The following is a 16,273-nucleotide window of genomic DNA, read 5'->3' on the forward strand; positions in this document are numbered from 1 at the left end:
TCCGGAACCATTGTGGACATTATTGAGTGCACTTATTCAATCTCACATTTAACCCCACTACTGGAAATGTGTTGTAGAAATACATTTGACATTGATATGAGGGTAGGTAGGCAGGCATAGATTCAGAGGCAAAAGGTACTGTAAGTATTACATACAACAATAATAAAACAATGCATTGACAGTTACTTTTTACTTTTGATACTTAAGTACTTTTAAAAACAAGTACTTCTGTACTTTTACTTAAGTAAAAATCAGACTTTTCAACTTTTACTTGTAACGGAGTAATATTTGTCCAGTAGTATCTATACTTTCTCTCAAGTAAGGAAGTTGTGTACTTTGTCCACCTCTGATAATTTGCATTTAGCTTGCATTTTTTGTTTATATATACATACACTCACCTACAGGATTATTAGGAACACCTGTTCAATTTCTCATTAATGCAATTATCGAATCAACCAATCACATGGCAGTTGCTTCAATGCATTTAGGGGTGTGGTCCTGGTCAAGACAATCTCCTGAACTCCAAACTGAATGTCAGAATGGGAACGAAAGGGGATTTAAGCAAATTTGAGCGTGGCATGGTTGTTGGTGCCAGACGGGCCGGTCTGAGTATTTCACAATCTGCTCAGTTACTGGGATTTTCACGCACAACCATTTCTAGGGTTTACAAAGAATGGTGTGAAAAGGGAAAAACATCCAGTATGCGGCAGTCCTGTGGGCGAAAATGCCTTGTTGATGCTAGAGGTCAGAGGAGAATGGGCCGACTGATTCAAGCTGATAGAAGAGCAACTTTGACTGAAATAACCACTCGTTACAACCGAGGTATGCAGCAAAGCATTTGTGAAGCCACAACACGCACAACCTTGAGGCGGATGGGCTACAACAGCAGAAGACCCCACCGGGGGTACCACTCATCTCCACTACAAATAGGAAAAAGAGGCTACAATTTGCAAGAGCTCACCAAAATTGAACAGTTGAAGACTGGAAAAATGTTGCCTGGTCTGATGAGTCTCGATTTCTGTTGAGACATTCAGATGGAGTCAGAATTTGGCGTAAACAGAATGAGAACATGGATCCATCATGTCTTGTTACCACTGTGCAGGCTGGTGGTGGTGGTGTAATGGTGTGGGGGATGTTTTCTTGGCACACTTTAGGCCCCTTAGTGCCAATTGGGCATCGTTTAAATGCCACCGCCTACCTGAGCATTGTTTCTGACCATGTCCATCCCTTTATGGCCACCATGTACCCATCCTCTGATGGCTACTTCCAGCAGGATAATGCACCATGTCACAAAGCTCGAATCATTTCAAATTGGTTTCTTGAACATGACAATGAGTTCACTGTACTAAAATGGCCCCCACAGTCACCAGATCTCAACCCAATAGAGCATCTTTGGGATGTGGTGGAACGGGAGCTTCGTGCCCTGGATGTGCATCCCACAAATCTCCATCAACTGCAAGATGCTACCCTATCAATATGGGCCAACATTTCTAAAGAATGCTTTCAGCACCTTGTTGAATCAATGCCACGTAGAATTAAGGCAGTTCTGAAGGCGAAAGGGGGTCAAACACAGTATTAGTATGGTGTTCCTAATAATCCTTTAGGTGAGTGTATATATTATATATACATATATCAAATCATGAAGATAATATTGATTATTGAACTGAATCCTGAGAAAACTCTCTTCTCACCTCTAAACTGGAACATTTTAATGTTGGTTTCACTCCACTTGTCTGTGTGTTCATACATTTCCAACACTCCATCCAACATTTGTTAATATCAGTACTTGTTTCAGAATGTTCAGAGAAAGTTACATACCCATAATGTTTGCCAAATGTTGAATGGAATGTTTCCTTAACGTTCGCCGAAACCAAGAAAAAACACGTTTTTAAAACACGTGATAAACTGGACTTTTTGAACGATAAGATCATTCAGAAATAAAGTTTTTCGCGACTTAATGGGAACATTACTAAACCGGTCTTATTTCTGTCAGCTGTGGATGTACAGCAATAACTTTTACAAACAATTCAACTGTAAGATCCTCAGATGGGAAAAGCTATAGAAGAATGGGAAGACAGTCTCAGTGAAGCTGGTTGTGAACGTGTATAGATGCGTGTTAGATACAGGATCGGAGAATGACACCGTTCCTCTTTCAAAGTCCAGCTGAACTCTCACCCGCTCCAGCTTCTGTTCCACAGGAAAACCAGACTCTTCAAACAGTCTGTACTGCACACTCCACACACCAGTGTCAAAGAAATCACATCCCTTCCTCTGGTTCGATGCCGCAGTTACTCCCAGAGCCCAGGACGAGCTCTCTTTAACCTCCACGTCCCAGCAGTGTGTCCCCGAGTCAAACCCCTCTGAACCCAGAACGCAGGAATGCTCGTCGAATCTCTCTGGATTATCAGGAAGCGTTTGACTGTTCGAACTGCATCTCAGACTGGTCAAATCATCAGACAAGAGGAGATCTGGATGAGCTGTATTTGGATCCAGAATCACAGGAGCTGATGAGACACAATCAACAGCTGCTTTTATTCTGATCTTCATATGATCAAGAGTGAACTGTACACAAATGAAGATGGATTATGAACCTTTCATCCAAATGTTACAAAAAAAGGGGGTGTTGTACTGAATTGTGGATGAATTTATAAACATTGAGAAACAAAGTTGAACAGAAATAAACACAAACAGAAAAAGGAAATGTTGCATGTGAAATTATACCAAAGTATGAACTAAATAGTGTAATAAGTGCTTACACTGGCCTAAATCAATGATAAGATGTGCTGTCCCAATCACTCAAATGTTACCAAAAATGGTATTTTGGATCAGTTTACATAAAAGGGAATATGTTGGGCTGATGTTTTTAATTTATGGCAAGAACCATAAATTAAAGAAACCTTACACAAGGCGGAACTTCAAAAACTGCCCCAATCACCCTTATTTCACCCCTATTATTTGGCCTTGACTTGAGCGCTTGAAAACAAAGTCCACTAGATAGTGCCAATGTGCCAAACGTGTCGTTCCGCACTCACAGCCAACGGAGTACTTTAAAATGCTTGCGCAAAGTAGAATGCAGAAAATTAAGCATACCCGGGCCTTAAGAAATGTTATTTTTGCATCCCATGATAAAAACTGTAGAGATCTGCTAAATAAATGTAACTAAATATCAGTGTGTGCCAGAGTTGTTGTTCTCTTGTTTACAGCTCATTTTGGTGTTGCTGTTGCAGGTCATCTGGTTATTCCACACATCATGACTAAATCTTTAAAGTCCCCCCTGTAGTCAATACTTTTATCCTTTAAAACTCATCTTTGATAACAGAAATTACACATTTAAATGTTTTTTCCTTGAAAAAAAACAAATATTCATGCCTTAAAATAGCTTGAACGTAACTCTACACCCTTGCCTCATTTAGTATACGTGGTTCTATGAATATACAAATTAGCCCCGCCTCCACTCAATCACTCAAGGCCAATTTATACTTCTGCGTCGGGTGCGCGCAGTAGGTATGGCGTAGCATACGCACAGACGCGTACCATACGCCGTACCCTTCGCCGTAAGCTGACGCGCACCTCCTCAAAAATGTAACTACACGTCGCGACGACACGGACCGCAAGATCTGTGATTGGTCGGCTTGGTAGCATCGCGTTTCCTCCTATGCATTTCCGGCGTGTTCTTCTGCACCGCCCGCCATTTTTAAATTCTAAGTACAGCGAAACTGTTAAAAAAACTAAAAATGTACCTTTTCCACCTCGATAAGCTCCAACTCCAACATGATCTGCTCTCTTTCAGTCGCCATTGCTTGTAGTAACCTAAACTCAAAACAGCCGCGAGGAATCTTCTTCTTCTTGCCGCGAGGAATCTAAACACAGTGGAACATTAAAACCCTCCGCCGCCAACTAGCGTTTCGGCGCTGTACTGCAGAGCAACGCAGAGCTAAACGCAGAAGTATAAATGCTCATGACGGCGTCGCCTACGTGCGTAGCCTACGCCGTACACTACGGCGTACACTCGACGCAGAAGTATAAATTGGCCTTCAGTCTTTGAGTTTGTCAAAGCATATTAAAAACACCACATAGACATATTAAACAACATTAAAAACTTGATTTTCACCATAGGGGGACTATTCACCCATCTGTCATTTAAACTGTATGTGCAACAGCGCAGTGGTTCTCAACCAGCGCCGGAAGCCTCAGCAAATGTCCAAGGGGGGGCGAAAAATAGCTTACAATGATTAAAAATAAAATAAACTTTAAAAAGACAGCTGACAATCAAGACATTTTTCTTATTTCAATTTGTTCCCTTGGTCTTAGAAAACCTGGATACTGTATATGAGGGAATTTTAAAAGTGTGATTTCCAGACATCGTAAAGTCATGGAAATTTCTATAATGATTATTAATTTCATAGTTATATCAAGCTCATAGCTTGGGATTTGGGAAACCAAGTGGTTTTATTTGTTTTAAAGCTTACACTTGAGTAAGCAAACTGTACTTTTATGTAATTTATGTAATAAATGGAACCTTATTGTAAAGTGTTACCGATTTAGTTATACACCGATTAAAGGTACCGTGAGTTCAGTGTTGGAAAGATCAGTTGTTTTAACCATTCATTAAAACGAATCGGTTCAAATGAGTCATTAGTTCGCGAATTGGACGTGTCATTATCAGACGTGTGCCGGCGGTTGGGACATACCACAAGATGTGTCATCACAGAAAACATTTCATCACTGGATAGTTTTTTTTCGTTTATTTAAAGTGTGGTTTATGTCAGCTGAATGTGCGGAACGCTTTTCAGAGAAGATAAGGCAATGTATTTTAGCACAATTCACACCCAGCGGTAGCCTAATTCAGGAAAAACAAATCTCTGAATGCTCCACATGAAACATTGGTCTCCCGACCTTGCCATTGTGTCGTTTATTTTGATTAATATGTGCGAGGGAGAGAGAGCGAGACAGCGCTTAGTTTCGAGACGGTGAAGCCGGCCTTGCTCCGAAGATAGAGAGTGCGTGCGCGCAACCAGGGCTCTCTCTGATCGTTCAGTTAAACATGTGCCCTGTCACAAGCGCAGCAGTTCATCTACATTACTCACCGATCAAATAAGACTTTGGCGGTACATAAATTCGCTTTGGACGCCGTGCTATGGTGCTTGATAAAGGACAAAAGGGACAGTTGTGAGTTCACGGTCTGTAGCCTACATACTATGGCTAACTCAGAGCAGGAGCATTGATATGAGGACTCGTTAACGTCAAGGGCAGACAATATCGATGGATCGTAAAACTTAGAGCCGGTTCTCAAGTGGAACCGGTTTTCAAGTCCCATCCCTACGCAAAACTGTGCAAATTATACTTTGTTCTCAAATTGTTAATGTTAACAACGTCAGTATTGCGTGACTACAGCATTGCGTGTACTTCCGATATGTATCCTTGTTTTCGCATGGGTCCGGTTGCAGTCTCTTTTTTTCTGTAAGTTCTGTAAGTCTTTTGCATTTTACAACGGGTGAGTCTCCAGTTGTCACTGGTGATTGTTGTTTGAACCTTTCTGGATCCGCCATCAAATTGATAAGTTTAATTATATCAAGTGCTGTGAGAAAAGGCTATAGCATCCTCACACGCAATATAGCCTACTAGCCGAGACTCCTTCTTTATGTGTACAGATGTGACGTAATGACTCAATATAGCCTACTAGCCGAGACTCTTCTTTATGTGTACAGATGTGACGTAATGACTCAATATAGCCTACTAGCCGAGACTCTTCTTTATGTGTACAAATGTGACGTAATGACTCAATATAGCCTACTAGCCGAGACTCTTCTTTAAGTGTACAGATGTGACGTAATGACTCAATATAGCCGACTAGCCAAGACTCTTCTTTATGTGTACAGATGTAACGTAATGACTCAATATAGCCTACTAGCCGAGACTCTTCTTTATGTGTACAGATGTGACGTAATGACTCAATATAGCCTACTAGCCGAGACTCTTCTTTATGTGTACAAATGTGACGTAATGACTCAATGTAGTCTACTAGCCGAGACTCTTCTTTAAGTGTACAGATGTGACGTAATGACTCAATATAGTCTACTAGCCGAGACTCTTCTTTATGTGTACAGATGTGACGTAATGACTCAATATAGCCGACTAGCCGAGACTCTTCTTTATGTGTACAGATGTGACGTAATGACTCAATATAGCCGACTAGCCGAGACTCTTCTTTATGTGTACAGATGTGACGTAATGACTCAATATAGCCTACTAGCCGAGACTCTTCTTTATGTGTACAGATGTGACGTAATGACTCAATATAGCCTACTAGCCGAGACTCTTCTTTATGTGTACAGATGTGACGTAATGACTCAATATAGTCTACTAGCCGAGACTCTTCTTTATGTGTACAGATGTGACGTAATGACTCAATATAGCCTACTAGCCGAGACTCCTCTTTATGTGTACAAATGTGACGTAATGACTCAATATAGCCTACTAGCTGAGACTCTTCTTTATGTGTACAGATGTGACGTAATGAATCAATATAGCCTTCTAGCCGAGACTCTTCTTTATGTGTACAGATGTGACGTAATGACTCAATATAGCCTACTAGCCGAGACTCTTCTTTATGTGTACAGATGTGACGTAATGACTCAATATAGCCTACTAGCCGAGACTCCTTCTTTATGTGTACAGATGTGACGTAATGACTCAATATAGTCTACTAGCCGAGACTCTTCTTTATGTGTACAGATGTGACGTAATGACTCAATATAGCCTACTAGCCGAGACTCCTCTTTATGTGTACAAATGTGACGTAATGAATCAATATAGCCTACTAGCCGAGACTCTTCTTTATGTGTACAGATGTGACGTAATGAATCAATATAGCCTTCTAGCCGAGACTCTTCTTTATGTGTACAGATGTGACGTAATGACTCAATATAGCCTACTAGCCGAGACTCTTCTTTATGTGTACAGATGTGACGTAATGACTCAATATAGCCTACTAGCCGAGACTCCTTCTTTATGTGTACAGATGTGATGTAATGACGCAAAGACATGCTCGAATCTCCCGCGGAAATCCGCCAGTACCACTGGAATTAAAAACGTTATTACAAGCTTACCGCTTTGAATCGAGCTAAGGCAAGCAGATACTTTTGAACACTGGCTGATTATGTATTTTCTCAAATATGTATTTTTGTATTGCAAATAATTGCTGTTCTTTTGAACTTTCTATTCAGGATTCTATTCAAAGAGCCTAGGTGAGCAAAAAGACCCAAGCTTCTGAAGCTTCCTGGACACTAAGGGCCTTGCAGTCAAAATGTTTGAGAATCACTTATCTAAAGAAGACTCACTGTTTTGGATAATGTCTTGCGCCTTCTTCCAGACTCTGAACGGCAGGTTGCCCAAGTAAGGCGCCACATGAATCAAAGCTCCAGAAGCCATGTGTGGATCCGGCTGTGAGCTCTGGACTCTGGAAGAATATTCAGAAGTCAGAACTACAGTGGCTTTGGATCAGAAACAGAGAAACGTCACGGTTACGTATGTAACCCTCGTTCCCTGAGTAGGAAATGGATATGTTACGTCGAATGACAACAAAATGGGGTTTCGCTTAGAAAGCCTATCAACTTCGAGTATTACAAAACGAGCCAATTTTTTTTTTTTTTATTTAACAGGGACAATACACTAAGCATTGTTACACATAGACAACCGATGCTGTGTACATAGGGCATATAGCATAAAGCTAGTTTGCGGCCCGCGTCCCTGGTTAGGCTTTTACATAAAATCAAAACATCCAAAAAACAAAACAAAAAAACAAACAAACAATCATCACAAGAAACAAAACAAATACAAATACACACATGTATACATGTGTGCACATGTTGTACCCAAACAAATCAACAATGACATATTGACATACCTAAACACATCAACTTCATAAAAATAACGTAACTAATCTAAAAAAAATAAAAATAACCTCAATGTTCACATCGCTGTGTAGATTTCAGCCATTGTTTCAGCTTTGTACAGAAAACCGTAAGTTCTGGTTGCAACTTTAGATTCACCGGCATGGTGTTCCATAGATGTCCACCTTTCACTGAAAAGGATGATTGACCCATTGCAGTTCTGCATCTCCGTACTCTACAATTCCCAATGGCAAAGAAATGCTATGGGTCTGCGGATTTTGCATAGTGTGACTCCGCCCCACCTTGTGGGTATATAAGGATATACGCTGGCAATATGCAGATATGTTACTTGCTGAGGAGGCGAGACTGAACTCAGACTGTTCCAGCGGTACAGCGAAGTGGAAGGGAGACATACGTAACCGAGACGTTCCCTTTCGTAGTCACTTCGAGTTGCGTCGAATGACGATGAAATGGGGTTCCCAGATATGACCCAGAGGGGCAGCATATGAAGAAACACTGGGGTGTTCAGCCCGCAGGGTGGAATGTTTCAACCCCAGGAGTGGCAAGGTGGCTTGCCAAGGGAAAGACACATGCTCGGAGAGGCTTACAGTCGAAATACACATGTGGGATGGTCACCAGTGGGATGGTCACGGGAACCAAGCACATGGAGGCACGTAGCCAACGTGAAAGCTGCCGCAGGCATAGACTCTGGCGTTGACGTCAACAGCGCTGAAGGAACTCAGGGCTTGGGGAAAGCTCACCTGAGGGATATATCGCACGTATCCAGTCCGTGGAGTGGAATGGTGAGCAAGCAAAGACATCTGAGCGGGTCCTAGTACCGGCTGGTTGAAGCGAGTACATGGGAGGACACTGGCTCGACTCAGAGATTGTAGAATCTGGCGAATGTGTTGGGTGTTGCCCAGCCTGCAGCTCTGCAGATGTCTGTTAGCGAGGCGCCATGCGCTAGAGCCCAAGAGGAAGCCACACTCCGGGTGGAGTGAGCTTTCACACCAAGAGCTTTTCACAGAAAAAAAGGTCAGCCTTGCTTCTGGTATGCCAAAGCAATGGCATCCACTATCCAGTGAAACAGCCTCTGCTTGGAGAGAGCCTTTCCCTTCAGCTTCCCATAAAAGACAAAGACCTGGTCTGAGGTCCTGAAACACTGCGTTCTGTCTACGTAAGCACGGAGGGCGCGTACTGGACAGAGCAGTGCCAAGGCTGGGTCTGCCTCCTCCAGGGGCAGCGCTTGCAGGTTCACCACCTGATCTCGAAAGGGAGTGGTGGGAACCTTGGGCACATATCCAGGCCGGAGTCTCAGGATCACATGAGAATAGGCCGGCCTGAATTCCAGGCACGCTTCGTCAACGGAAAATGCGTGCAGGTCCCCTACCCTCTTAATGGAGGCCAATGCAACCGGGAGCGCTGTCTTAACTGACAGGAACTTAAGCTCCACTGATTGCAGAGGCTCAAAGGGAGCACTCTGCAGGGCAGTTAGAACCACTGAGAGGTCCCAAGAGGGAGGGCGAGGAGGATTCAGTCTCCTCGCTCCTCTCAGGAACCTGATGATCAGGTTGTGCTTTCCCACGGACTTACCCTCAACTGCGTCAACAGGAAGGAAAGCACGACACTGATCGGGCATTTTCTGGGGTCTTCTCGGTGAGAAGAGCACCAGTTGACGAAGAGGTTCCACTCCAACGCATAGGCATGTCTCGTGGACAATGCTCAAGTGGAAGTGATGGTAGTACTCAAATGGTAGTACCGCTGGTGGTAGGGGACTCAAACCTGCCTTGTCCTGTCCAGGAGCCACACGTAGAGGTTTCAAAGTACGGGACGAGGGTGCCATAGGGTGCCCCGTCTCTGAGAAAGGGTCCTTCCTCAGAGGAATTGGCCAGGAAGGTGCTGTCGCGAGGAGTACAAGTTCGGAGAACCAGGTCCGGCTGGGCCAATGAGGCGCAACCAAAATGACCTCCTCCTCGTCCTCCCTGATCTTGCACAGGGTCTGTACAAGAAGGCTGACTGGGGGAAACGCATACTTTCGGAGGCCCCGCGGCTAGCTGTGCGCCGGATGGTTCCACACAAGCCCGATACTCGCGGCGGCCGGAAAAGCATAGCTGTAACCTGTGGATCAGACTCGTTATGCTAGCACACCCGAGCTCATTTAGAACCGCACGGGTTGCAATGTGAAAGACGGGGTGTGGAGCGAGGATGTTTCGTTGGTTTAGTTCCAGACCAGCCGTCTTAGGTTACCCTGGCCACCAGCCAAAGTATTATATCGCGTGGAGAAAATAGATTGGGGTGTGGATAAGGGGACTCTCGCTGTATTGAGCTCATTGAGTCTCAGCCATTACATTGCGATGGTCATGTTCCAGGGGTCGGCAACCCAAAATGTTGAAAGAGCCATATTGGACCAAAAAAAAAAAATCTGTCTGGAGCCGCAAAAAAATAAAAGCTTTATATAAGCCTTATAATGAAGGCAACACATGCTGTAAGTGTTATATTAGCTTTATTAGCCCCTTAGTATCAAAATGATAAGTAGGCTACAAATTAGAGCTTAGATCGGGCCCAGAAAATCAAGCCCGGCCCGGCCCGACACATTAAACGTAATTATGAGACCGAGCCCGATTTTAACGCGACCATTTTTTAATGCGTGGGTCGTTATAACTGACGTTCTCAACTTTCTTTCTCCTGCCCGCAACATTTATGTTTTGTCCCGCTCCCGCCCGCAAATAGACTTTTTTCTGTACCTCCAAATACTTAAGTTAGCCTACGTGTCGCCACCATACATCCTCCTGATAAATTATTTGTTATTAAAGCATTAAAACACAAACCACTGTTAATTTAACATAAAAGCAAGCAGTTTACTGCGTGCAAGGTTTGGCATGACTGAATGGGCGCAAAGTGCGCTCTCTTAATAATTCCTAAAAAGCTGACAGTTCATCGCGATCTCACACATCTCTGTTATTATCAATGAAGCTGACTGCACAATGAATCTTTCATAATATCCACACTTTGTTCGTTATAATTAGAGGATTTGCCAGCATACAGAATTCAGCACTGAACAAAAAAGTCTGCTTTGAGCGGTGAGGGGAGTCTATCTTAAATGTTTCTGATTGGCCATTGCGTTCAAGAAATCAACACATATGTCTGTGATTGGCTATATCGCTCAACGCTGCAAACATGTTACGAATAGAAATTCTGGCCTGTAAATCGTTTCTATTTTGTTTTAGTAGAGTGAGTGCATTACCGCACGCGCCCGCGCTCGGCCATCAAATCTAGTCCCGCGCCGCACTCTATTGCGTTGGGAGTGCTCAGCTATCTTTCTCTTTTTCCCCTTGGGATCCATGGCCCATGACACACCCGCCGGTTTGTTTGTCAGCCACCGGTCTGGCATCACGCCAATCTGACAGACACGTGTGTCAAAGTGTATGGCGTAAATTCTTCGTTGACAAGAAATGTTGAAATTAAATATTTATTATACACATTTTTACAACGTTGAAAAACTTTAAGAAAGTTTGTCATGTTTTTCCTCCTACACAAATTATATTAAAACAAAAAAATATTTTTTCCATTTTCAAATTTTTGAAAAAAACTCCAGGGAGCCACTAGGGCGGCGCTTAAGAGCCGCATGCTGCTCTAGAGCCGCGGGTTGCCGACCTATGCGCTAGGAGAACGTGACACATCCACGAACGCTGTCTGAGTGTGATCGAAGCCCAAACAGCACTCGTGCCCATCAGCGGAATCGATCAGACTACCGCACTCAGAAATACACAGGCAGATCGTCTTTAGAAAGACGTACCACGTGCACGCTCTTTATGTGAGAGAAAAGCTTTCAGCAGTGCTGAAGCGTCCAGGTAGAAACACACACGCTGTTCAGATCAGCAGGCAGGAATGTGAAACTCGCTGGAACACGCCATCACACCAACACCGCTGGAAGCTGCTCGTCTAGAAGATTCTCGAAGATAGTCAGAGAATAGGCTGCAGGAGTGAAGAGGACTTCTTGGCTCCGAAGTAAAAACAGATCAGCATATTGCCAGCATACTTCCCTACCCACGAGGTGGGGCTGAGTCACGCTATGCAAAATCCACAGACCCATAGCATTTCTTCTTTGCCATTGGCTCATTTTGTAATACTCGAAGTTGATAGGGTGGCGATGGCGCAGTGGATAAGACACATGCCTTTGGTGTGAGAGACCCGGGTTCGAATCCACTGTGAGACACCAATGTGTCCCTGGGCAAGACACTTAACCCCTAGTTGCTCCAGAGGCGTGCGACCTCTGCCATATATAGCAATTGTAAGTTGCTTTGGATAAAAGCGTCAGCTAAATGAATAAATATAAATGTAAATGATAGGCTTTCTAAGCGAAACCCCATTTCGTCATCATTCGACGTAACTCGAAGTGACTACGAGAGGGAACCAGTAGATCACTCACCTTTCCATTGTGACTGGAAAGTTCTGCAGAATAAACAGATAATTTATTATCTCCCAAAATGACAGGATGTGATCAATCAATGTATCAATTATCAGAAATGAGACCTTTAGAAACAAGACTTCACTGGCATTCATCATCTCCTCCATGTCCTGGATTGTGTGTGAAAGAGCTAAGATGTGTCTGTTCATCTCCTCAAGCTTCTCCTTCATCGCCTGATTCTTCCGCTCCTCTTCCTCCCTCAATGTAGCGATTGCTATTTCTTCTTCATCTCTGAGGAACTGATGAAGCTTTTTAAACTCCAGTTTAATCTGACAGTCTGTGTGCTCAGCTTGAGACTGAAATTAAATAACATTCCCTTATTAATAAATAATACATTTGATTTGTTATGCTCTTTTTTTTTTTTTTACATATTTATGTTGTTATGCAACAACAATTTAAATAACAACCAAGTTAATAAAGATTGCATTAAAAAAGTCTTAATCAACTTCTTAAAAATTTCAGAGTTCAATCATGTGAATGAACACACATGAACATGAACATTATTTATGACTAGGGAAAAACTTCTGCAAAAGTGTGCTTAATTGTACTGAATGTACAATTGTAGTGTACTTCACATCGCAAAAGAATATTTACAAAAACCTTTACTAACAGATAATATAATAATAATGAAATAAAAGGCAACTTAAGTGCACTTCAACAGAGTACACTGTCATAACTGTTTCTTAACACACTTAAGTACAATCCTAAAAAGTAAATTTTGTTATAGTCAAATTAAAAGTTTACTTTAAAGTACATGTTAGAGCCATATTTCATATTTTTAGAATTTATATTTTCACTTTTTTTATGGAAATTTGGACATTTAATATTGAATATATTTATTTGGTTTATGTGTTCTTATGACACATATAATTAATGACAGAATTATCCTTTTTGGGTGAACTATCCCTTTAAGTCCCACTTAAGTGGGTCTACATTTCATTACCTGTAAATAAATGTCATGTTAAGTAAATATTAGTTTGTACTTATGCATTTTCTTTTTTGTATTTTACTAAATAACACATATGTGTACTCATTTCTCACAAGGATTAGCCTGTTAAGTTGACTTAAAAGAAATGTAATCATAATAAACTGGAATCTGTTACATTAATTGTAGATCCTATCTGCGTCATTCTGTATCCTCACCTTGATGTGTTGAATTGTTTTCACACACTCCCCTTTAATTTTCTCCCTGTGTTTAAGTTTCTCTTGTAAGAACCTCAGCTCCTCCTAGAATTAAACAAAATAAAATATATAAAAAGAGTATAGTGATATGATCGAACATCATGTGATTATAAAGTTGAGCAAAATGGCAGAGAGAAATACTGAGTGTATGAATGTGATGATATCTGTGAATAATTATTGCTTAAATTAAACAAGAGACATTTGTCCTACCTTATAAGATGAAACAACTTCACTGATGGGTCTGAATGTGTGCTTGACATGTTTATGTGAATCTCTGCACACTAAACACACAGGCTGTTTGTCCTCCAGACAGAAGAGTTTGAGTTTCTCACTGTGTAAACTGCAGACCTCCTCGGACCCTGATGAACTCCTCTCATTTCTCCCCTTCAGGAAGGACTCGCACAAGTTTCTTAACACAAGATTACATGGAGGATCATCTCGTGACGACCTTCTCCTGCAGACAGGACACTCTCTAGTGTTCCTGCTTCTCCAAAACTGTTGAAGACACTCTTTACAGAAACTGTGACTACACGACAGAAGAACAGGAGCCTTGAAGATTTCACAGCAAATTGGACAAGACATTTCCTTTGCAGATAGTGAATCCATTTTCACTGTTTTAGAGCACCAGCAAACGAGACTTCACTTTCCCAAATGATGGATTCAAAAGTAAACATGCAGGAAAATCACACAAACTCTACTGGCTATTTGGAAATAAACTTCTCAAAAATCCCCTTTGAAAGTGTCTCTCTTCTTCTCCACTGATTGCAGGTTCTTTTATGCTTTTGTCGAGACACTGAGATTAGAGTCGCTATAACAGTAAAAATACTGAGACAGTCAAGTCCTTGCAAGTTTTTTAATCACCTTAGGATATTAAAACAGGTCCGACGACACCATCAGAATTTCTTTCCTGTGACGTGGCTTGAACAGAGCCCAAATATGTTTTTCACAGCTCTGGGCTTGAAGGGGGAGAGAGAGGTGCGCGCGCAGTCGGGGAGGAGCTGAAAACGGAGACGCTCGCGCTGTGTTTGCAATGCATACCTTATTGAGAGTGAGGAGTCACGTGCCGATTTGGGCGGGGTCTGAGCCGGTCGGCCATGATGGTAGGAGACGCTATCGGTTGCCAGGGGCAACGCCTTCAGAACTTCACAGAGGCGCGACTAAACATTCCAGAAATAGCGAAAGAGAGACAGCGCAGCTTAGTGTTTGTTTACATTTCACCGATACGCCGCAGTTTCTTTGGAAGATATGGAGAAGGAAGATAAATGAAAGGGGTTCTATCGGGAGAGACTAAATAACAATGCAGCCAGCTTAGAGAAACTGCTTGTCAATAAACTGACAGCAGCAACAGCGAGCAAAGCCTGCTTTCAAAAGCAACACATTTCAGCACAGTTCGCCATTTATTTAACACAAACGAACGAAATTAATACTCTGTTATTCAACTAGAGTTGTTTCATTTGTTATAGATATATCTGTACCGTGAAATGTTTTAAAAATACACTTTTTTAATGACGTAGCAGCTACGATTCGCATTGACAGGGGAATGTCCGATCTATTCGCTTAACGTTGCACGGCAGGTGCAAATGCACGTATCTGATTCATATCAGATTTATTTCCACATATGAATGAGGCCTGAATGCAGGGGCGTAATTTATGGGGGGGTTGGGGGGGAGATAACCCCCCATATTTATACCCATGATCACATGAAAAATATGCAGAACAATTTTTTAAACTATATTAAACATTACAACCCCCCCAATGTTAAAACCAAATCTACGCCCTTGCCTGAATGAAACATCAAGTATGACTGAACTCTCGCAGTTTAACGTTACAGGTTTGGGGGTGTCTTGCACCCAGCCGCAGCAGACTTGTTCAGCTTCTAATGACTTAAAGCACGTTAGGCACTGATTCCATAAACAAACCAGGTAATTAACTTTGTCAGCGTATGTGAAAGGTGGTAGTGCTTTGGTCTTTCGTCCATTCTGTAGCAGGTCGTACGGGTCCATGTTGATGTCAAGTAGTTTCTCTAAATAACGCTGCTTTGTGTTGTTATTTAGTCTCTCCCGATAGACCCCCTTTCCTTTTGCTTCCCCCTTCTTCATTTATTCCCAAGAAACTGTGCCTTATCGCAAAAATGCAAACAAATATCAAGCTGCTCTCTCTCTCTGTCGCTATTTCTCTCGGTCTCACGGTCGAAGTAACCATGACAACGGATAGCGTATCCTACCAAGATGGCGAATCCTTCCCACAATGCAACACGGAGTGATACGCGTGACGTCACCTTCTCATTCAGCTGTAGTGAAATTAAATGGATGCAATATTTGTCAAATACACAGATGTTTCAGAGACATTTTCATTCAATACTTTATGTACTGCTTAAATGTACAATATGTAAGAATTTATCAAAATATCCAAAAAACACTTGCACGGTGTTTTTCAATTGTGTACTTACATTATCTTAAATGTTTCCAAGAATCTGTCAATTCAGAGAAATTCACAATTTTAAATAGCGCCCGTCCCTTGCCACTCGGTTTTCCACCGGAGTAAAGATAGTTTGCGGTTTGATTTTCAGTTTTCGTTTCGCTGTGGTCCCGCAGTGCGGTGTCGTGGACATGCAAATAATATCTCACGTCGTTATTCATGTTTTGTGAATTTGTGTAACAGTGTTTCTCCGGGTCAAAATCTTTTTTTTTTTTTTTTAATTGGGTATACAGCTCCAAAAGTCGGTCACTTA

At 42.2% G+C, this 16,273-nt stretch overlaps 1 protein-coding gene across 2 annotated transcripts; it reads right to left on the bottom strand.

Moving 5' to 3' along the window:
• Positions 1-1,658: 1,658 nt before the first annotated feature.
• On the bottom strand, positions 1,659-14,461 carry trim35-39 (tripartite motif containing 35-39). 2 transcript variants are annotated; one of them, XM_056235337.1, is made up of 6 exons: positions 13,753-14,461; positions 13,504-13,587; positions 12,426-12,656; positions 12,322-12,344; positions 7,341-7,459; positions 1,659-2,504 (listed from the first exon to the last, which is right to left on the bottom strand). In XM_056235337.1, exons 1-6 carry the CDS (start codon positions 14,146-14,148, stop codon positions 2,017-2,019), a joined length of 1,341 nt encoding a protein of 446 aa, XP_056091312.1. In that variant the 5' UTR covers positions 14,149-14,461; the 3' UTR covers positions 1,659-2,016. The 2 variants fall into 2 exon arrangements, with proteins under 2 accessions (XP_056091312.1, XP_056091311.1); XM_056235336.1 differs by having other exon boundaries at positions 12,322-12,656.
• Positions 14,462-16,273: the final 1,812 nt, after the last annotated feature.

The sequence above is a fragment of the Rhinichthys klamathensis genome, unplaced genomic scaffold (genome assembly GCF_029890125.1).
Source record: "Rhinichthys klamathensis goyatoka isolate OS25496 unplaced genomic scaffold, OSU_Roscu_1.1 h1tg000419l_1, whole genome shotgun sequence".
NCBI lineage: Eukaryota > Metazoa > Chordata > Actinopteri > Cypriniformes > Leuciscidae > Rhinichthys > Rhinichthys klamathensis.